Source organism: Bombus pascuorum, chromosome 15 (genome assembly GCF_905332965.1).
Source record: "Bombus pascuorum chromosome 15, iyBomPasc1.1, whole genome shotgun sequence".
In the NCBI taxonomy this organism is placed as follows: Eukaryota; Metazoa; Arthropoda; class Insecta; order Hymenoptera; family Apidae; genus Bombus; species Bombus pascuorum.
Genome location: NC_083502.1, coordinates 3,169,825 through 3,190,315, shown reverse-complemented (window position 1 = coordinate 3,190,315; position 20,491 = coordinate 3,169,825). Strand labels below are relative to the sequence as shown.

The 20,491-nt window shown below is 35.7% G+C and overlaps 2 protein-coding genes and 2 long non-coding RNA genes across 7 annotated transcripts; 3 read left to right on the top strand and 1 right to left on the bottom strand.

The window, feature by feature from the left end:
• Nucleotides 1-344: 344 nt before the first annotated feature.
• Nucleotides 345-9,318, top strand: LOC132914702 (uncharacterized). The gene is made up of 3 exons (XR_009659653.1): nucleotides 345-1,430; nucleotides 8,684-9,109; nucleotides 9,180-9,318. It is a non-coding gene; the product is annotated as an uncharacterized LOC132914702 (long non-coding RNA).
• Nucleotides 5,367-7,012, top strand: LOC132914701 (uncharacterized). The gene is made up of 2 exons (XR_009659652.1): nucleotides 5,367-5,899; nucleotides 5,969-7,012. It is a non-coding gene; the product is annotated as an uncharacterized LOC132914701 (long non-coding RNA).
• LOC132914698 (ovoinhibitor-like) lies at nucleotides 5,893-10,768 on the bottom strand. Of its 2 annotated transcripts, none has more exons than XM_060974024.1 (8): nucleotides 10,704-10,768; nucleotides 10,451-10,633; nucleotides 9,140-9,283; nucleotides 8,180-8,332; nucleotides 7,889-8,062; nucleotides 7,265-7,435; nucleotides 6,494-6,655; nucleotides 5,893-6,147 (listed from the first exon to the last, which is right to left on the bottom strand). In XM_060974024.1, the coding sequence occupies exons 1-8, from the start codon at nucleotides 10,726-10,728 to the stop codon at nucleotides 6,113-6,115; spliced, it is 1,047 nt and encodes a 348-aa protein (XP_060830007.1). In that variant the 5' UTR covers nucleotides 10,729-10,768; the 3' UTR covers nucleotides 5,893-6,112. The 2 variants fall into 2 exon arrangements, with proteins under 2 accessions (XP_060830007.1, XP_060830008.1); XM_060974025.1 differs by having other exon boundaries at nucleotides 5,893-6,144.
• A 477-nt stretch (nucleotides 10,769-11,245) lies between these two features.
• LOC132914695 (coatomer subunit beta') lies at nucleotides 11,246-16,879 on the top strand. 3 transcript variants are annotated; one of them, XM_060974018.1, is made up of 10 exons: nucleotides 11,246-11,369; nucleotides 11,449-11,609; nucleotides 12,375-12,726; nucleotides 12,813-13,751; nucleotides 13,835-14,070; nucleotides 14,146-14,484; nucleotides 14,557-15,156; nucleotides 15,263-15,550; nucleotides 15,648-15,665; nucleotides 16,626-16,879. In XM_060974018.1, the coding sequence occupies exons 2-10, from the start codon at nucleotides 11,607-11,609 to the stop codon at nucleotides 16,662-16,664; spliced, it is 2,814 nt and encodes a 937-aa protein (XP_060830001.1). In that variant the 5' UTR covers nucleotides 11,246-11,369; nucleotides 11,449-11,606; the 3' UTR covers nucleotides 16,665-16,879. The 3 variants fall into 3 exon arrangements, with proteins under 3 accessions (XP_060830001.1, XP_060830000.1, XP_060830002.1); XM_060974017.1 differs by having other exon boundaries at nucleotides 11,246-11,609; XM_060974019.1 differs by lacking the exon at nucleotides 15,648-15,665 and having other exon boundaries at nucleotides 11,247-11,609.
• The last annotated feature ends 3,612 nt before the right edge of the window (nucleotides 16,880-20,491 follow it).

Here is a 20,491-nt window from a genome sequence, read left to right as displayed (position 1 = left end):
AAATTTCCCATAAATGAATAAAAATCCACCGTACATCGGTCGCAATATCGCAGGAGGTCGTATTTAACCTGGCTCTATAAAACAGGTGGAACTCGATCGAAATTGAGTCAAGTTATACGTTGATATTCGCTTAAAGGAATTCACATCTATCGGGCCAGTGAATTTTAAATTTGGCTAAACGATTCGTATCTTGAAATCAGTCTGACTCGAGTCCCATTTAACGATTTAATTATCACTCTATTATACTTTACTATTATTATTATTTTTTGTATTCTTGTGTTAAATTAAACGTCCCATAAACGAATAAAAATCCGCGGTAAGGTGTTCGTTATGTCGCAGGAGGTCATGGTGACTATTTGTCCCGGCTCTGTGAAGCATCTGGGACTAGACGAGATCTCGGGTGACCTACTGCTCCTTTCCTGGCAACGCCACGATTACACAGCGGACACATTATTTATCCGGCTCTCCTTTTGTCGTCGATGCTTTTCGTTCGTGCTTTCTCACCCGTTATGCTTCCCAGGCTTCTTCGCAGACTTTTGCCCCATCGGTTTCATCGATCACGCGTTGCTCCTCATCTCGCTGGGAACATTCTTTTTTCTCCATCACTCGTCGATCAGCCGTGATCCAGGTGATCGGAAGACTCAAAAGTATTAGGATAGGCAACGCCATCCGAAGCGTACACTTGATTACGTTCGAACCTACTTTTGGCAGTGTCACAGATCTTTTCGACGCTGTCATAAATATCGTGAACCTGCCTAACCGTGCAACCACCGTTATGAAGAATCCTCAGATCTGAAACGATCAAGGTATCCTAGTAATGTCGGATACGATGAAAGCATTGTCGTTTCTTTATGAAATACGTAACATATGTGGTTGTTAGGTTTCGTATAATTATTTCTGTTCCTATTTACCAGCGTTAAGCTGTCACAGACAGTTCAGCTGAGCCGCGTTCTCATAGGTCAAACCGTTATTCGCGCAGACAGGGTTGGAACGATGAGCTTGATAGCTATAACAGCGATCCATAACGTTGCAAGCACCCTTTGAAGCTACTGTCACATCTAGAATAATATTATATCAATTTTAACGTTTTACTGCTTCGGATCAGATCTGAACGAAGCCGTTACAGTCTTAAAATAATTGGCACATTAATGAATTGTGCAGTTGAATGGATGTTTTGCTGAATTACATCTGCAGTAACTTTTCGGTTTCCTGCGTTTGAACTCGGTCCACATTTTCCAAATTTAAACTCATCGACCGACTCGAACGCTGACTAACTATAAATTGAATAGTTGAAGAAAGTGTGATAAATTTGTCTCAGAATCCGCTATCATTTATGTGCTCCCTGTAATAAGTAAACTTTGCGTTGACTTTTTTGTCAGATTCGTGTAAGAATATCAGAAAACTATTCTTTCATAGTGACCAATAACGAGGTCTTACTTTATTATAGATTGTCTTAACAGCGACAACAAGCTAACGTTCTATAATTTCAGTTCTACCGCAAACCTAGTCGAAACCTAACCAGGACAAGCTCAACTACCATCAGGGTGAACATTTCTTTTTTCCTCGATCACCTATCGATCAATCGTGATCCAGGTGATCTATCGGAGAATGTTTTCTCCGGTAAATCGTCAGAGGAAACTATTCCACGAGGATAGAAAGATGTAAGATCGGTGTCGGTTTCATGGGACAAATTCCTTTCCCTTTTTACTCTGGTCTTTAGTTCTTGGCTCTTGGCTTCCGGCTATCCGAGACTTCCGATACCCGTTTCCCAATCAGGTTTTGTCTTCTCGATCGCCTGGCATCCAGGAAGTCGACGTGGCTTTGAGTTACTTCGCGTAATCGGTTCTATAATCGTTCGTTTCCTGACTCTCAGTCCTTTCTAAGCAGAAATCTCCGCGCTTACGAAAGATTAGTGTGCAACCACGATTAATTACTATGTTTAGTACAAAGTCGATTCGACAACTGGAAATTAGTTTTCGTTGTTGGCTAAGCGTTCACACGGGTCCAAGTTTTATGGAAGAAATCTGCTAGTGGCTGTGTGCAAAATTTCACTGTGTGCAAAACGTACAAAAGACAACTCTGTGACGAGGTTTATTGTAGCGTCTATCGAGTTTTATGAGATGTGTTCTTCTATTCAGATGCGTTTTTCTTATCAAATCAATCGGAAAACGATCGAATATTGGATCGAAGGAAGGCTTTCCGAAGCCATCGTTCGAATATAATTACAAATTACACGACAGGCTATTTATTCGCCGACAAAGGAACATTGTAAACAGCTTAATCGTCCGAGCAATTCCATCCTATTCGATCGTAAACTTAATCGCTCGCCTATTAACGTGTAAAACGCGAGGAATAAAAAAAGAAATATCAGAGGAAGCATTATTTCAGAATCTGTTTTCCATTTTTCCGTTCTACTTTTTTTTTCTTTTTTCTTTTCTGTGTTCATATCCACTGTTTGACTCCCTGGAAGCAAAAATAGCAAGTCGACCGCAAAGGCACAATTAACAGCACTTGAGAGACATACCTAAATGGTTAAAGTTCGGAAAGCAGGTCACCTCTTTCCCTGATCGCGTGCAGACAATTCGCAAACTCATTTTTCTCGGGAAGAATCTCTGCCACGATAATTCCAACCTGATAGAACACGTGGTTCTGTTTGCAGAAACGTGATTCAACGATGGAAAATTCGATAGGAATATTCGTACGAAAAAAAAGAGCGTAAAGGTACAAGGAATGAATAACCCTAACCAAATGTAAACCTGTGAAATCATAGTATAGTTTTTTTACACTGATATCCATGTGTATACGTGTTAAGAGAGGTTTAAGTTATAATAGCACATAGGTGTTCATAGTAGCTCTATCTCCCTTATCCATATATTCTTTGACACATTATTGTATTACTATATATCATCCATATATTTTTTGACACGTTATTGTATTACTATGTATTATTTATATTATCCATCTCCCTAATCCATATATAATTTGATACGTTATTGTATTACTTATATATCATCCATATATTTTTTAACACGTTATTATATTAGTATACATTATTTATATTATATACCTCCCTTATCCATATATAATTTGATACGTTATTGTATTACTGTATATCATCCACATATATCTTTTAACAAGTTATTGTATTGTCATATATCATCCATATATTTTTTGACACGTTATTGTGTTACTATGTATTATTTATATTATCCATCTCCCTAATCCATATATAATTTGATACGTCATTGTATTACTTATATATCATCCATATATTTTTTAACACGTTATTGTATTAGTATACATTATTTATATTATATACCTCCCTTATCCATATATAATTTGATACGTTATTGTATTACTGTATATCATCCACATATATTTTTTAACACGTTATTGTATTAGTATACATTATTTATATTATATACCTCCCTTATCCATATATAATTTGATACGTTATTGTATTACTGTATATCATCCACATATATCTTTTAACACGTTATTATATTACTATATATTATTTATATTATCCATCTCCCTAATCCATATATAATTTGATACATTATTGTATTACTGTATATCATCCATATATTTTTTAACACATTATTATATTAGTATACATTATTTATATTATGTACCTCCCTTATCCATATATAATTTGATACGTTATTGTATTACTATATATCACCATATATTTTTTAACAAGTTATTGTATTGTCATATATCACCCATATATTTTTTAACACGTTATTATATTACTATATATTATTTATATTATCCATCTTCCTTATCCATATATAATCTGATACATTATTGTATTACTGTATATCAGCCATATATTTTTTAACAAGTTATTGTATTGCCATATATTACCCATGTATTTTTAATACGTTATCGTATCACCATATATTTTTAATACGTTATTATATTACTATATATTAACATAAACATTTATAAAACATTTTTATAAACATTTTTTCATTCATAAATACATTCTAGCGATTCGAGATGAAGCAGACACATCGCGTATAAAAAATCTGCTGAATCTTATGAACTTCGTGTGTGCAAAGCCAAGTGCGACGAAGTTACAGGTACGTGCGGCTGTCAGAAAATATTATCAAAGCAAATCAATTTCCGGACTGTGAAGCCAAGGTTACATAAATAATACCAGTCACGCGAAAAATGCAGACAGGTCGAACGATGATTATACTTGCTATTGAATTGCGCAGTTTATGCATTAATGCGAATTTTGGAAATACGAAAATGTGCACACACAAATAATGCAAATATACACACAATTCAAACACGATACAAATAATTATGAAAATGAATACAATTGTTACATTTATACCATATAATCATTATTAATTACGAATACGAATAATTTATGAAAATGTATAAAATAGCGGTACAGTGTCTGTAATATAATTATTATTACGCTACATATATAATATAATAGTTTCTATAGTATTTAACATTTAGTAAGCAAGACAATTTCCTATCTATTTAATTTCTACTCGTTTAATTTTATTAAACTATATTTAGAGAATTGTGGATTTGATAAAAATTCGTGGCCGTGTTATCAGTTTGAAAATAGAGGATTCGGAGATTGATAAAATTTAATTGGAAAACGGGTCAAGAACAGATACACGAAATGACGACCTGCAATGGTCTAGTAAAGCTCGATGATCACGCTAATTCTTTGGCACGTTAATTGATCTAGCTCGGATATAGCAAACGTGTAACGTTTCATTTGCAATTTCTTGTTCAATCGGCTACTAAATTTATCTCTTAACATTGTAACTATGGAATGGAATTCCAAGGATTCTTCGTACTTGATCATTTAAACTTAAAAACTTAATAGCAATTTTAATCGACATTTCTTCCTCCATGCAAGTTCTACAATTTTATAAAATTTAAGGAAATTATCTGCCAACTATGATATATATTGATCCAGCTCAGCAACATTTAAGGAAATCTAATAAAGAACATTGTTCAATTACTAGCAGGAAAGGAAACGCTATAAAATTCATAGAATATCGAAAAATGTTTAATATCAAAGATTGGTATTTTTTCATATCTTTCTAACGTCTTGGCAAAATGACGAATAAATTACATAGATGACGGCTTATCTCCTGCGATGATTACATATCCTTTTGACGAACAAAGCTGTTTGTATTCCTTTTAAAATATCTGAATAGATAAAATGAAAAAATATTCCCATCTGAAGTTAGTTAAACGTTGTTCACGAAAATGGGCCAAACTCCTAAAACAACTGTCAGTAGCGTTCTTGCTTAATATTTTTGTCAGCTCTATATAGCGTATACATTATACAATATATGGTATAACATCATATTACCTGTTATATATATATATAATAAATAATAAAGGAAGCTGATATCTCGCCTTATAACACCATAATTGTAGAGATTTTCTTGTAAATGAAAAACACGCTATATTTAATTCCACTTAAAATATAAATCACCGCACGTGTGTAGTAAATAATCTTCTAAATTTTATTCACAGGAAACATCAAGCGTATACGATGAATAATGAAACAACGAAGATTCAGCAGTATGGACATGTGTCAGTTAAACGAGGAGCCAGAAGATTACATCAAGAATCCTTCCAGCGGATGCCTCACGGACATCCACGGCGGCAAAAATGAAGCGAGACATGCGTTTAAGGCAGTTAAAACGTCCCGCTGTTCTGCGTAAAAGGCGAGTGAAAGAGAGATAAAAATGTGCACGCGAGCCGAATGACATCAGCCGTGAATAAAATATTAGGATACGATGGTTGTGCTGCTTCTACAGCTATCTTCCTGCTCGTCGATAACTTTCGACAGCGAATTCTCGAAGGAAATTCTGCCTGATCCGTACAGCTGGCCATTTTGTCCCCGGAGGTGCTATTATAGCGATATCTTCCGTTTCAATTCGTACCGGCGCTTTATACCAATTTATTTTCTGTACAGGTGACCGAGAAGATGAAGAGTATTGGATGGACGAGTACATGGGAGGAGGTTCCAGCTATTTTCTCGAGGAAGATCCACCAGAGGCGAGTGATTCATCCTCGATGACGCAAGATGAACGAAACGTGGATTAATCGCATGAAAACGCTAGCAAGGTCCGTCGTAGACGAGCGTCAAATCTGCTGAAAAGAATATTTCGTATCATAAATAATTACGAGGTTTCTTCGATGGCTGATTTCAGTTTAAAACGCAGAGCATTGAGTATTCTGGTTTAACCCCTGAAAGCTATCGTCAAAGAAAATCGTCTGCTTTTTCCTCTCGTTTCAAGAATCAATAAAATCGAGAAGATGTAAGTAATTAATTAATTAGCGTTTTAGTATCATTGGATATTAAGCAAAGAATAGAAAAATTATTGCTCGTGATGGTCTCGTTATGGGATGGTAATATTAGAAGAAAATTTATATGAAATTTCGCTCATAATAGCCTTTAGGGGTTGAAGTTTGTAAAGGCCAAGGAAAATTAGCTCACTTTTATCTGGAAACCTCAATTTCGCGCACCATAAAGCCTCTGGGCTCACGTACGACAAGTTATCGCTTCCACACACCGGAAATCGGAGACTTTCCTCGGGTATGGATCTGCAGGGGTTGTCGTCAGGGTCGACGCAGGCTCCAGAATGCTTCAGGGACAAATCTGCGAAAGAAAAATGAAGTAACAGCGCTTGTCTACTTGGAAATCCTTTGCGCGTATATTATACGTGTTATGTAAAACGTTTTGAAAATTCATGGCCAGTGTAGCGAGACACGACTATCGTGATTACGATGGGAAAGTTTGAAACAAACCTGAGAACGTATGTATAGAAGCTACAAAATGTTCGATACAAGTATATATCTCGCAGAAGTGACAAAAGTTTTAAACGATTAATCGTTCATTGTATCGAGTTATTTGAAAAGTTCATAGCGTTTTTATTAGAAATTTCTGCCAAATAATGAAACGTACGAACGAGCATGTACTACTTTTAATTGGATATGGCAAAGCAGTGATTTTCAACCGGTGTGCCACAAAATGTTCTAAAACAAGCAGTACCTGATTTAGACAGATGCAGTGACCTGTTTTCCTTTAGACTTTGGACTATCAAATACAAACAACAGACATCCGGCTATCGATACCTTGTCTTGAAGCGAGTTACGAGATGTAAAAGATTGAAAATCGCTGCCATAGAGAATTAAGGAGCAACATTGAATATTCGATAATAGACTCAAGTAGTCTAGCTAAATAAGGTCTTCCCAAGACAGCACTGACATTTATTTTGATTGTTGTGGCATTGTAAGTGATGGATACTTTGGTAGGTAACGCCATCGTTTCCGCAAACCTCGTCCTTTGCGCTGAAGGTCTTAGCAGAGGATTTGAGATGAGCGCACGAGAGCTGCGTCTCCTTCTCGCACTCGTTATCCGACACCAACGTCTTCAAATCTGAAAAACAAATTAGAAAAGGCCTGTGAAGTCTGAGATCGTTCATCTTCTCAACTTTAATTTCACAAAACGTTACAAAAAGAGAATACAATATGTAATAGAGCGTGGATCTTTATGCATTTCATACAAGAAATTTAAGGATGTATAAAAAAGAACAGAGTGCATATAATACATATACGTTGAGTTAAGGAATAAGCTCATTCAAAATTTAAAAAATATATTTTTAAAAATATTTAAAGGTCTAAAAAATATAAAGGTACCTGAAATGTACCTGAATTTTTTGATGAAAAGTATATGTTTATAGAGAAATGACATAAGTTACTCCTTAATTAAATAGAATACTTGATATGTTCTTTTAAAAAAAATAAACAAACTTATTACTCGATCTAGTAGAAATATATACAATATAAGAATAAAGAATATTAGCCACGAAAACTTGGTAACACAACTTACCACGAGCTTTGTAGCACAAAAACTTAAAAGGATTATCATAGGTAACGCCATCTGAAGCACACACTGGATTCCATTCGAACCTACTATTGGCAATGTCACAGATCTTTTCAACGCTGTTATAAATATCATAAACCTCCCTAACCGTGCAACCACCGTTATGAAGAATCCTCAGATCTGAAACGATCAAGGTCCTAGTAATATCGGATACGATGACAGCATTTTCTTTTCTTTATGAAATACGTAATATATGTAGCTGTTAGGTTTCGTATAATTATTTCTGTTCTTATTTACCAACGTTAATCTGCCGGAGACAGTTCACCTGAGTCGCGTTTCCATAGGTCAAACCATTATTCGCACAGACAGGGTTGGAACCGTACGATAAGGTCCTGTAGCTATAACAGGGATCCATAACTTTGCAAGGACCGCTCAAAGCTACTTTCACATCTAAAATAATATTATATTAATTTTAACGTTTTACTGCTTCGGATCAGAGCTGAACGAAGCTGTTACAGTCTTAAAATAATTGGCACATTAATGAATTATGCAATTGAATGGATGTTTTGCTGAATTATATCTGAAGCAACTTTTCAGTTTACCGCATTTGAACTCGGTCCACATTTTCCAAATTGAAATTCATCGACCGACTCGAACACTGACTAACTATATATCGAATAGTTAAAGAAAATGTGATAAATTTGTCTTAGAATCCGCTATCATTTATGTGTTCTTCCTGTAATAAATAAACTCGCGTTGACTTTTTTTGTGAGACTCATATGAGAGTATCAAAATAACGAGGTCTTATTAGATATTTTCGTTATAAATCGTCTTAAGATCGACAACAAGCTAACGTTTTACAATTTCAGTTCTACCGCAAACCTGGTTGAAACCTAACGAGAACAAGCTCAAGCTAAATTCTAATATGGCATTAGATCCACGGTGGACCTGGTCAACGAAACTCAGAGGGACAGTAGTCTCTGGAAACGTTGCTCATGTTCGCGGAATTCTACTAACTCGAAGATAAGGGATTTTTAGTTTGCATTGTTAGGAGAGTCGGCGACCAGACGAGAAAATGTAACAATACCCGCGGACATTAGCGTGTAACAACGAGCCAGAGTTTGCAAGCTGGAATTTTGGTCTCGCGAACCTCTCTCAGTCCGACTGGTCAACTAAATTTCTCCAGCCAGCCAACTTTTGCTAACTTTAATCCGTATTAACGGCACGGTAAATATACCCAGAATTTGTCTTGCTTACTCTGCGAACGATTGTAATTAACGCATAAAAGTGATTCCAGGTTCGTGTACGTGTGCCCATCCGATCCACAGATCGGCCGATAAAACAGATTTATCTTGCAGTAACCATCCACCGGTAAACAATATCCAGAATGCATGGACATCACTGAAAAGGAATTTTCGTTCAGTAAAGTACGAATGTACGAAGGTAAATATTATTCTTAACGTAAGTTATGAATAATTATTAATTTTATTAAATTTATTCACAAATACCGCATGATCCGAGGTATGTCTCTCGGTAATCAGCAGTTAAATTGAATCTTATAATTAGATTGCGGATTTTTACGCATTTATATGAAATTTAAAGATGCACAAATGTATATACAGTACTCATTGCATACAAAAATATATAAAATATCCAAAGTATAATACCGAATATTACATTCAGTAAGAAAAATCATTTCCTATCTAAGATCTATTTTGTTTTTTATTATATTTACGAAAGTATGAATTTGTATAAATATCCGCATTCTACTTATAATTGTAGTTTACGTACGTTTTAATTGTAGTTAATTTTAGTTTAAATATGATAATTTTCTAACTCTTATGTCACTTGGTGATTTGCAAAAAGTATTTTAACATGATATAATTCAAGAAAGAAATAATCTGATAGATTTGAAGATATAAGTCTTTTGATAAATCCACAGAAACCAATAATATTAGCTTAGTTAGTATGTGAACTTAATTTAATTAGTATTAATCCGCATAATAGAATCTATTATCAACATTTATGTTATTAATTAGAATACTATTATAATACTATTTAAGAGAATGATATAAAACATATTGAATTTATAGAATACAGAAAATGTAACTTATATATCATGTTCTCCAGATGTGGTTTTCAATTCAAAGCAGCGATATAAATACAATTTATTTATGATCTCAAACTTTTATTCTTTATTGGAATATCTGAGGAGTTCACTAAAAAATTAACACGTTCCTATATTACTACAGTTAAGGAATAATGTTGCCAGAACATATATACCGTATGTAGTACATACAGTATACGTCAAGAAAATTGCAAGAAAAAGAAGGCTAACGAAGTTTGAATAATTTCACCATGCAGCTAGGATATACGGTATTGTTCGTTGAATTAGGCGGCTTCCGGCCAAGTATAGTGAGAAACATGGTATTCCATAGAATTAAAAATTCATGTACGCCCCGCGTACGTGCTTCGTGAATGTTTAAGTATGCCGTGACCTAAACTCGCGTAATTGTACGAAGCATGGAAGCTTAGAATTGCAAAGAGGGAAATTTCATTGTTACTCACCATTCTGAAATGTCTGATAGTTAACGCAGTCCAGGTATAAATCGTTAGCATAAGTAATGCCATCACTACCACAAACTGGACCATCGTACAAATCTACGTTATTAAAAATTTCACAATTTTGATAAAAAATTCGCTTGTCCGCCAATATAAAAGTCCACCCTCTTCTACAGATTAGTGTGAAACCTGAAAATCGACATTACGTGAAATATATCATAATAAATTGTCAATAATGAGGAAAATATTCCTCTTTTACCGAAAAAGAATAAGAAGGACTTCATGGTAGGTGTAGGTATAAGTACACACTTTAAAATTATTTTGTGAACCGTATTTTATACGAAATATAATCGCTATATCTTATGGGTGACGTATTAATGCAGATAATTTCTCATTCCTTTCTATAAGGTTTTTTATTCAGCACGTGCTTTTATTGTCAATATTTTCTCGTTTAATCAGAATGGAATGCAACTGTAATTATCTTATCAACGTGGTTTACATACTTCGCTAGGTACGCTTCATGATGCGTTATTAATCGAAAAAACAATTTGTGACAGCGTAGTTTTGATAGACGAAAAGATGCATAGAAAACTATTACAATGTTTCCTTTTATGCATAGATACATATTTATGAAATACATATTTAAAATTACAAGTTGTATAATAGATTCAAATAAACCGCCATTTAGTAGGTAATTACCATTCCTGCTATATCGTTGGAAGATCTAACAAGTTACCGACTGTACAATTTTATTAATAAAAAAATTATATGGTAAACGATTTCTGTTTTATCGACAGTTTAGCAACGATACATCATGAAGATGTAAGTTAAGGGTTTGACACATCATATAATGTCTCACTAAACTCATAATCAAATATTCAAGTCTTTTGATAAACTTAACACGTGTGCTAAAGTTATCACGGAGGTTATTATAAGATTCGATAGTGCAATTAATTTGAATTCGACGCTAAATATATCTGATTAATTACTGCAACTGTGTGCAGGAACCTTTAGATCAACGCCATTTTTAGGAGGTGTAGGTTGTGTAGTGGAGGAAAAGTTAGGCCACGTAGATATTTCATGGGAGAAGATTTAAATTTCATATCTGCCTTATTCGACTTGAATTTATTCAATACTGTAAATATAAGTTGTACAGTGAAAAATGGTACGTATTTTAGGAACGAAGATAACGTAATTTAATTAATTTTTCATTCGCTCCTGTGTACATGTTTGCGCTTAACTACAGTGGCAGTGACGAACAATTGGATTATTAATAACTATTTTCTCTAATGAATGATTATTATAAGATGCTTCCAATACAGATACACTCGATTTAAATATGTTTAATGATAAATTATCTCACTCTTTTTTTTCTTTATTTGCTTCTTTCATTTTTGACAGCTGGCCGTTTACGTGAACATTTATTATAAATAATAAAAAATCTATATTATGAAATATGATATATAATTGTTCTTAATGTAATATGTACGTTGTTTATGTAATACCTTTAATGTAAATGTCCTTATATCCTGTACAGGTTACATTCATATTATCAACATGGGTTTTATCGACTTTGCTTTCAAACTTTGTTAATTCAGAATTTTTCTATCTCAACTTTGATCAACAGCAGTACTAAGTAATAACAATATTAGCTATATGCATTTACAAATGTGTATGTTGGTTATTGTCATTATTAGTTATTGCCAATTAATCCTGCTATTGGTCAAAAATAGCATTGATGAATTTTAGTTAACAAAAGTAATATTAATAAAACCAATATTGGTGATATCAATGTCAATCACAAAATACACATTCCTAAAATTGCTTGCTAATTGCTTTACCCAAGATTTTCTATTACCTTTTATTGCATTCATATGATACGATGCATATTCCATTTTAAATTATAAATACATACTTTATTTTCCCTTAGCCACTGAGGTTAGATATCAAGCGAAAACTGACCGCTCGGTCAGACAGGGTAAAGAGCGTGGACCTTCATCCTACGGAACCATGGATGCTTTGTTCCTTGTATCAGGGAAATGTTAATATTTGGAATCATGAAACTCAGACCCTGGCCAAAACATTTGAAGTATGTGACTTGCCAGTTCGTGCAGCCAAATTTGTACCACGCAAGAATTGGGTTGTTACTGGTTCAGACGATATGCAAGTTAGAGTATTTAATTATAATACTTTGGAACGTGTGCATTCTTTCGAGGCACATAGTGACTATGTTAGATGCATCGCAGTACATCCAACACAACCATTTATATTAACAAGTAGTGGTATGTGTATTAACTACTTATTAAATTTTAATGATAGTTTTATTTCTGATTAATATCTTTCTTCTAATCTTTTTTCTTCTTGTTAGATGATATGCTAATCAAATTGTGGAACTGGGAGAAAGGTTGGATAGCACAACAGGTGTTTGAAGGACACACACACTATGTAATGCAAGTAGTATTCAATCCAAAAGATAACAATACATTTGCAAGTGCTTCATTAGACAGAACGGTGAAAGTATGGCAGCTTGGAGCTTCCACAGCCAATTTCACACTAGATGGTCACGAGAAAGGTGTAAATTGTGTTGATTACTATCATGGTGGAGACAAACCATACTTAATATCAGGAGCAGACGATAACTATGTCAAAATTTGGGACTATCAAAATAAGACTTGTGTACAAACACTAGAAGGACACACACAGAATATTTGTGCTGTTTGTTTTCATCCAGAATTGCCCATCATTCTTACGGGTTCTGAAGATGGAACCGTTCGAATATGGCATGCTGGAACATACAGATTGGAATCTTCCCTTAATTATGGTTTTGAGAGAGTATGGGCAATCGCTTGTTTAAAGGGCTCAAACAATGTTGCAATTGGTTATGACGAGAGTAGTGTTATAGTAAAAGTTGGTAGAGAGGAACCTGCAGTTTCAATGGATTCGTTAGGTGGCAAGATCGTCTGGGCAAAGCACAGTGAAATACAGCAAGTGAACTTGAAAGCTTTGGGAGAGGAAACACAAGATGGAGAGAGACTCCCACTAGCTGTCAAAGACATGGGTGCCTGTGAAATTTATCCACAAACTATCCAGCATAATCCGAATGGGAGATTCCTGGTAGTTTGTGGAGATGGAGAGTACATTATTTACACATCTATGGCATTAAGAAATAAAGCCTTTGGTCAAGCATCGGAATTCATCTGGGCAGCTGATTCAAGTCAGTACGCTGTCAGAGAGAGTAATACCACTGTAAAAGTCTTCAAGAACTTCAAAGAAAAGAAGAGCTTTAAGCCTGATTTTGGTGCTGATGGTAAATATAATAATTATTCTTCAAATTGCTGTATTTCATTTACTAATATAGTTTTATTAATTTATTATATTTATATTATACAGGTATTTTTGGTGGATTTTTGTTGGGCGTTTCTTCTGGATCTGGTCTATCATTCTTCGACTGGGACACGCTTAAGTTAGTTCGTCGTATAGACATTCAACCTACACATGTCTATTGGGCCGAAAATGCCTCTCTGGTAGCATTAGCTACATCTGATCAATACTTTATTTTAAAATACCATGCTGATGCAGTTGCAAATGCTCCAGAAAATTCAGAAGACATCGAAGATGCTTTTGAGGTTTGTCATTTTACCTGCCATTAATACCTGCAATGAAGAAAGTAATATTCTAAAATCTTTTAATATCATTTATAGATGGTAGCAGAAATGAGTGAAACTGTGAAAACTGGTCTATGGGTCGGTGACTGCTTCATTTACACAAATAGCGTAAATCGGATAAACTATTTCGTCGGTGGAGAAGTTGTGACTGTATCACACTTAGATAGACCAATGTATCTTCTTGGATATGTCCCGAGAGACAACAGATTGTATCTATGTGACAAGGAACTGTCAGTTGTCTCGTATTCGTTATTGTTATCTGTATTAGAATACCAAACTGCTGTTATGCGAAAAGATTTCGAGACAGCAGACAGAGTTCTTCCCACGGTTCCCAAGGAACATCGTACGCGAGTGGCTCATTTCTTGGAAAAACAAGTTCGTATTATTAAGACGATCTCTTGCTTAACACTTCGTTTATTTGAAGAATTAACATTTAAAATACTGTAGGGTTTCAAAGAACAAGCATTGGCTGTGTCCACGGATCCAGAACACAGGTTCGAATTGGCTATGGCATTGGGAGACCTGACAACGGCGCACTCGCTTGCAAAGGAAGCTAATAGCCAGCAAAAATGGCGACAATTGGCGTCTCTCGCCACTCAGCAAGGAAAATTGTGCTTAGCACAAGAATGTTTGCATCAGGCGCAAGATTTCGGTGGGCTCTTACTGCTTGCCACAAGTACAGGAAACGCGGATATGATTCAAAAACTAGGCTCAGACGCTAATGATATGGGCAAGAATAACATTTCTTTCTTGTCATATTTTATCCTTGGAGACCTCGATAAGTGTCAGGAAATCCTTATAAAAACGGACAGAACTCCAGAGGCTGCGTTCTTTGCGCGAACGTACGCTCCTAGTAAAGTTTCATCGATTGTAAAATTATGGAAGGAGAAACTCTCGTCTGTAAGCAAGAAAGCTGGACAGAGCTTGGCTGATCCTGAACAGTACGAAAACCTGTTCCCTGGATACAGAGAAGCATTGAAGGTCGAACAATTCCTTAGGGAGGAGAGTAAGAAAAAGGTTCCGGCATCTGCATTCCCGAGTGTAAAAGTAAGAATGAGTTTACCTTCTTCTTAAAAATTCCGAATATTTCAGTAATTTGTGATATTGCAAAACATAGAATGAATTTTAATGCGATTTCATATGTCTATTATAGCCGAATATCGAACGAAATCCATTCGAGGAGATGCTAGCGGCTGAGCAGGCGAATCGGTTCACCTACAAAGCAGCTACAAGTACAAGTGACGAAGCAGGAGAACCAACCACCGAAATTGTAACGAATAGGCTACAAGATCTCGATATTGGTAAGGTAATCCCGTCGTCTACGGAAAAATCGAATCTTCCCGAGAAGATTACGAAGACCACCAGCAGCTCTAGACCATTAACCATGGACGAGGACGATCTGGATCTCGATCTTGAAATCGATGATACTATAGATACTACTGTAAGTCCATTGTGTTCCTACCAATATGTGTTTCTTCTATTAGTTTTACTTTTTTCATGCAACATTTTTTACCTTGTGCATGCTGTCCGTATATAAGTGCTTCTACATACACAAAGTAAGTGTACGCGCATAAAAGTACATTTACTTTTTTATTTATTTTATACAGACTTAATTATGTTGCGAAGTAGAGTCATTTTAATTGGGATATCAAAATCATGAAGGGACCTGGTAGGGGTGAATCGAGGTCAAACGGAAGAGCAACATGGGTGGGGAACAAAAGAGGGTAACTAGACGATGCTTTAATACCCTTAAATACAGACGCGTAATTCTAGAAGGGTATTACATTACTAAAACAGTCTGAAACCAAGCGTGGTACGCACACGCGCATCTAGAACGAGTGTATGCGTAGCAATATATCGATCTTGACCGATGTATGTGAACACGTTCCACCTATCAAGCAGAACGAACACCATGTTAAATAAAGCAAAGAAAGGCAAAACACACACGCGGAAATAAAAGGAAGAAAGAAACCGTAGGCAGGTAACGCGAAAGTGGAGAATTTCGAGCCTTTTGTTTTAAGATAAAAATCGATAGCGGTATTTTCAGTTATATTTTCTTTCCTCGTCTAATTTCTTTCTAAACACCGATTATTAGGATTCTTGAGTCATCAGCGAGCGAAGAGGGAACTACGAAGCCATAAAGTTTGTTGACTTTGCGCCAGTCACGGTTCATTCTCTTTACAGCCTTATTGCCATAACATTCGTGTACAGAATCCCTCTTTGTGTACCCTTTCCCTCGTTTATATTGTTTTATCACGCTTTCTTTATTTAGACAGCAAATATTTCTCTCGCTCAATTATCATATTTTCATATTATACGATATTTATTAAAGTATCTATTAATCTAATAAAGATCAAATTTTTTAAGAAGAGTAAAGAAAATACAAAGTTCCTAAAACAGTAGATTTTCTTATACATTGAAGCTTTTTTAAATTCCTTTTTTTCTACTATCCATACGTTCTGTGAATAAAAGTAGATGATAAATTGCAACGCTGAAAAATATATTTTCTGTTTCAGGGTGTGAATCTCGACGACGACCTCCTCGAGGAATACTAGCCCGTCGATTGGAATACCATTCTCCTGTTAATCATTCCTTGCAAGCCGACCAGAATTATTTAGAGAAAATCAAGTATTAAAGAAAAAAGAAACCGTCGAAGAACGTTTTTATGCGCGAGTGTTTCTATCATGGCACAATATTCAGCATGTGCACGCTGACTTAATCCATGTACCGAGAATTATATATATTGTAATATAACAAAACATTCACATAAGTTTCCATCTATTTCTTTCCACAGCCATCGTTGCCCACTCCCAAGAGGTGCCATTTTTATCGATGCTTAGGAACTTAGGAAATGTACAAATACATGTTGTTCGTATAACAGAGTAATTCAATAAAATGTAATCTTTATTTCATTTTGCAGATAGACATCCTTAAGTCTCCTTAGCATCGTGAAGACTAAAAGACTACAATGAAAATATTTCTAATCCTAAGAACTAACATACGATAAATTTTCAATTTATTCGCAGTGCAAGTAACATCCCAATGAGAGAATAATGACCTGTCAATCTCCGTATCTCCTTTCGATGACGTCACCATCATCCATAACTTTTTCCATGCTGAGCAAGCTCTCCACTAAAGGATCCTAAAAATAATCCAAACACTTTATAAGCGAGGAACACGTTAACTCTCTTTGAAACTCGAATAGTCGTCGATTTTCATGCACGCGTACGTGTCGTCAGCCACTGTAGAAAGAGAAAGAGATACATTTTGCGTGACTGGTACGTGCCCCGACGTTCTCCAGCACAACGTGTGCTCGAAGAAGGCCCGAACTATCGTATTCCATCTCTACTTTCATAGTATGGCGCTTGAACCTTACTCATTTATTTGCAAAATTGTTTGCAGATCCTAAAGAAGATATAAAAGAGAAGAGAAGTAGACGGAACAGCAAAGTCTATGCAGTGTTTAAGATTCGAAAGAGTTGTTACAATGAAGTTGAAACAATCTTGACAACGGAAGTAGGTCGAAGGAGACTAAAAGATTGGAACTACTGTAACCTCTTTTCATTAGAAAGTTTATATTTATCTGCGTGTCTTGTTGCATTTTTGTTATTTTTATAGTCGAAAGTAGATTGAGGAACCGCGTGTCTGGATAACAAGAGATGGCCACGAGGACGGATTAATCGCGTGTAAATTTACGCGACACCCGGGGAACCCGGTACAACAAGCTGAAAAACGATGCAGTAGTAGGTGGAGACAGAGAAAGACGAGGGAACGGGGCGGGAAGGTAGCCGCGCGCGTCGTCTCGAAAATAGAAACGGCTTCGTTGACACTCTGCTACAAATTGTCCGCGTCGTTATGCTCTTTGTAAGAGCCAGGCGCTCCTTCCTCCCTGGATGCTCGTCGCTGGAATATTTTGCGATTTTTGCGTTCCGACCTCTACCCTTTGACTAATCGGTCATTGGATATTAGAAACGTGCATAGATAACTTCTTTAAAAAATTATATAGATTCACAGATTAACACCGCAACTATTATTATTATTGCAATATATTTTCATAGGAAATTGGGATAGATCAAGGAGTTGTTAATTGGAAATTAACTTTTATGTTAAATAAAATTAGCGATAATGTAAAGATAATTGTATGTGAAGACCACACGAGAAACGTATGATAAGCCCGTTTTTGTTCATTTTCTGATTATGTCATTTGGCGGTGAAGAAATATTTTAACGTGAAATAGTTGAAAAAGAAGAATAATATGATAGATTCGAAAATATGTCTTTTGGAAATACATGGTAAATCCACAATATATCAGTTTGGGGTTTTTTATAGTATCCTAACTTGATTATTATTAGTCTGCATAACCGATAAATGTAAAATTAGTTCACAACATATTGAATTTTAAAATTGCCCTTCTATAAAAGTCCGAAAACGTGACTTATCATGTTTTGCACCTGTAGCCTTCATATTTGTTTGTTTTAAGTTGCAAATAATATCAGTTGGACTAGGCCAAGTGGTCGGGTATCTAGAATATAATTAACTGATTTTAGGTGACGCCTCGAGGAGTAAATGGACCGCGTAACTCCGGCCCTCTTCTCCAACCAGTGTCGCTGAGAATTTATTGCCGTCCGTTCCGCGCGAGGATTACCAGAACTCGGTCGAACGATATCTGACACACTCTCCCTCGTTTCGTCCAGTTAAATCCACTCTAACGACCGCGTAAACGAGCCGGGTAATTCTTAAGGCGGAGCCAAATATAGATGGACAAAAATCATTCCAATAAAATTCGACGTTCTCCTTCTTTGCTTATTCCTTCATAGAATAAAGGCTTGAACTTGAAAGAAGAAAAAGGGTGCGATCAAAATCCAATGTCTACCAGGATTCCTTCTCATTCTCCTTCCCATACAAATATAAATTCCTGATTCTGGTGAGTTAATCAATTAGAAACAAATTTGAAATTAAATAAATCCATTAATATATATATGTATCTATTCACATATTGACTTCCTGTTCCTCTAGTGTTCCATTATTCCTGATCTCCATCAACATTGTAATTCGGGTGAATTAATAAATTAAAAAATTAAATAAATTAATTCATCTGTTAACTTGCTGTTCCTCCGGTGTTTTATCGTTCTTGAATTCAAACAACAACGTGTCTACTGTTTGTATTTGGGAGATTTTTGGATATTTATTATTACTATAAAACGATGAAACTAATAATGATGTGCTAGTCAATGACACGCAGGATCGAACAATTTAGCTGGCAGCAAGAGGCGACAAGCGTTCCCTTCGTCGCACGTGCGTGGAAGAGGCCGTGAAGCTGCTAATAGTCGCCTAAATGGTCGACACGCTTGCTCTGGCTGTCGCTATATGTCACCTCCGCCCTCTATTTACACGCCACGGACGATGCACGTGCGTGTGAATCTCGACGCGACGGAAACGAAGGAATTCCCGGCTGTCTTCGGCTGCCTGCCGCGTTACCCCCCATTCGAACGCCTTAAAAAATGCAACCGGATGAACTTTCCACATAAAATTTAATCCACTCGGCTTTAACTAATTTTCTAAGCTAGTCTAAGCCGTGTCTAATAATTATTCTATTGCACAACCGAATCTATAACTTTTTTTGATAACATATGATATCTTTTGACGAGTAGAATTAAAAAGTTAAGGCACAATTTATTTGGATGCCATATTAATTTTGGACTGCAACTTCTCTCGGATTCAGACTTTTACACGGCACAAATTTGCTTGTATTTATTCGATACGAAACGACAGGTTTCTTAATAATATTAATTAAATTTAATCAAAACAGATCACTAGTTCATTCTGTTAATCAAGCTCCTAGCAATGCACACGAGTCTTAAGACATGTATGACTAAGTAAAAAATACAATATGCATTAACTTTATATACGTGTAACTTTTAAATTAGAAAAATTAAAAGTTAACAAATTCCATATGTTATAAAAACTGCTAGTAGTTCGGTGTGTCTCGAAACGAAGTTCAATCCGAGTCGTTTATGAGTGTATTTCAACGTCAGCCAACAATTACAAGCCATGTCGGTCGTAAAATCAAGAAAATTATTGTCTCTCTAATTGTCAGTTTGCTAGAACTGATTCAATGGGAAATAATAACTATACGGTGGTTGCGTCCCGTTGTAAAGTACCGCGGCCACATCTCTGTAATCCGAGCCTACAGAGAAACACCACGAATGATTTACCTGACTCCCGGTGGATTCGTTCCGCGGAGAGGGGAACCACCGATGATTAACGTCAGTGTTTGCTTATAGAGACTGTTTGCGTGAACCGAACAGTAGCCGACGTTTATGTTTCGAATTTCTTGTAAGATTTAGCTATTGTATACTTTTTTTTCTATCATGGACAGATGG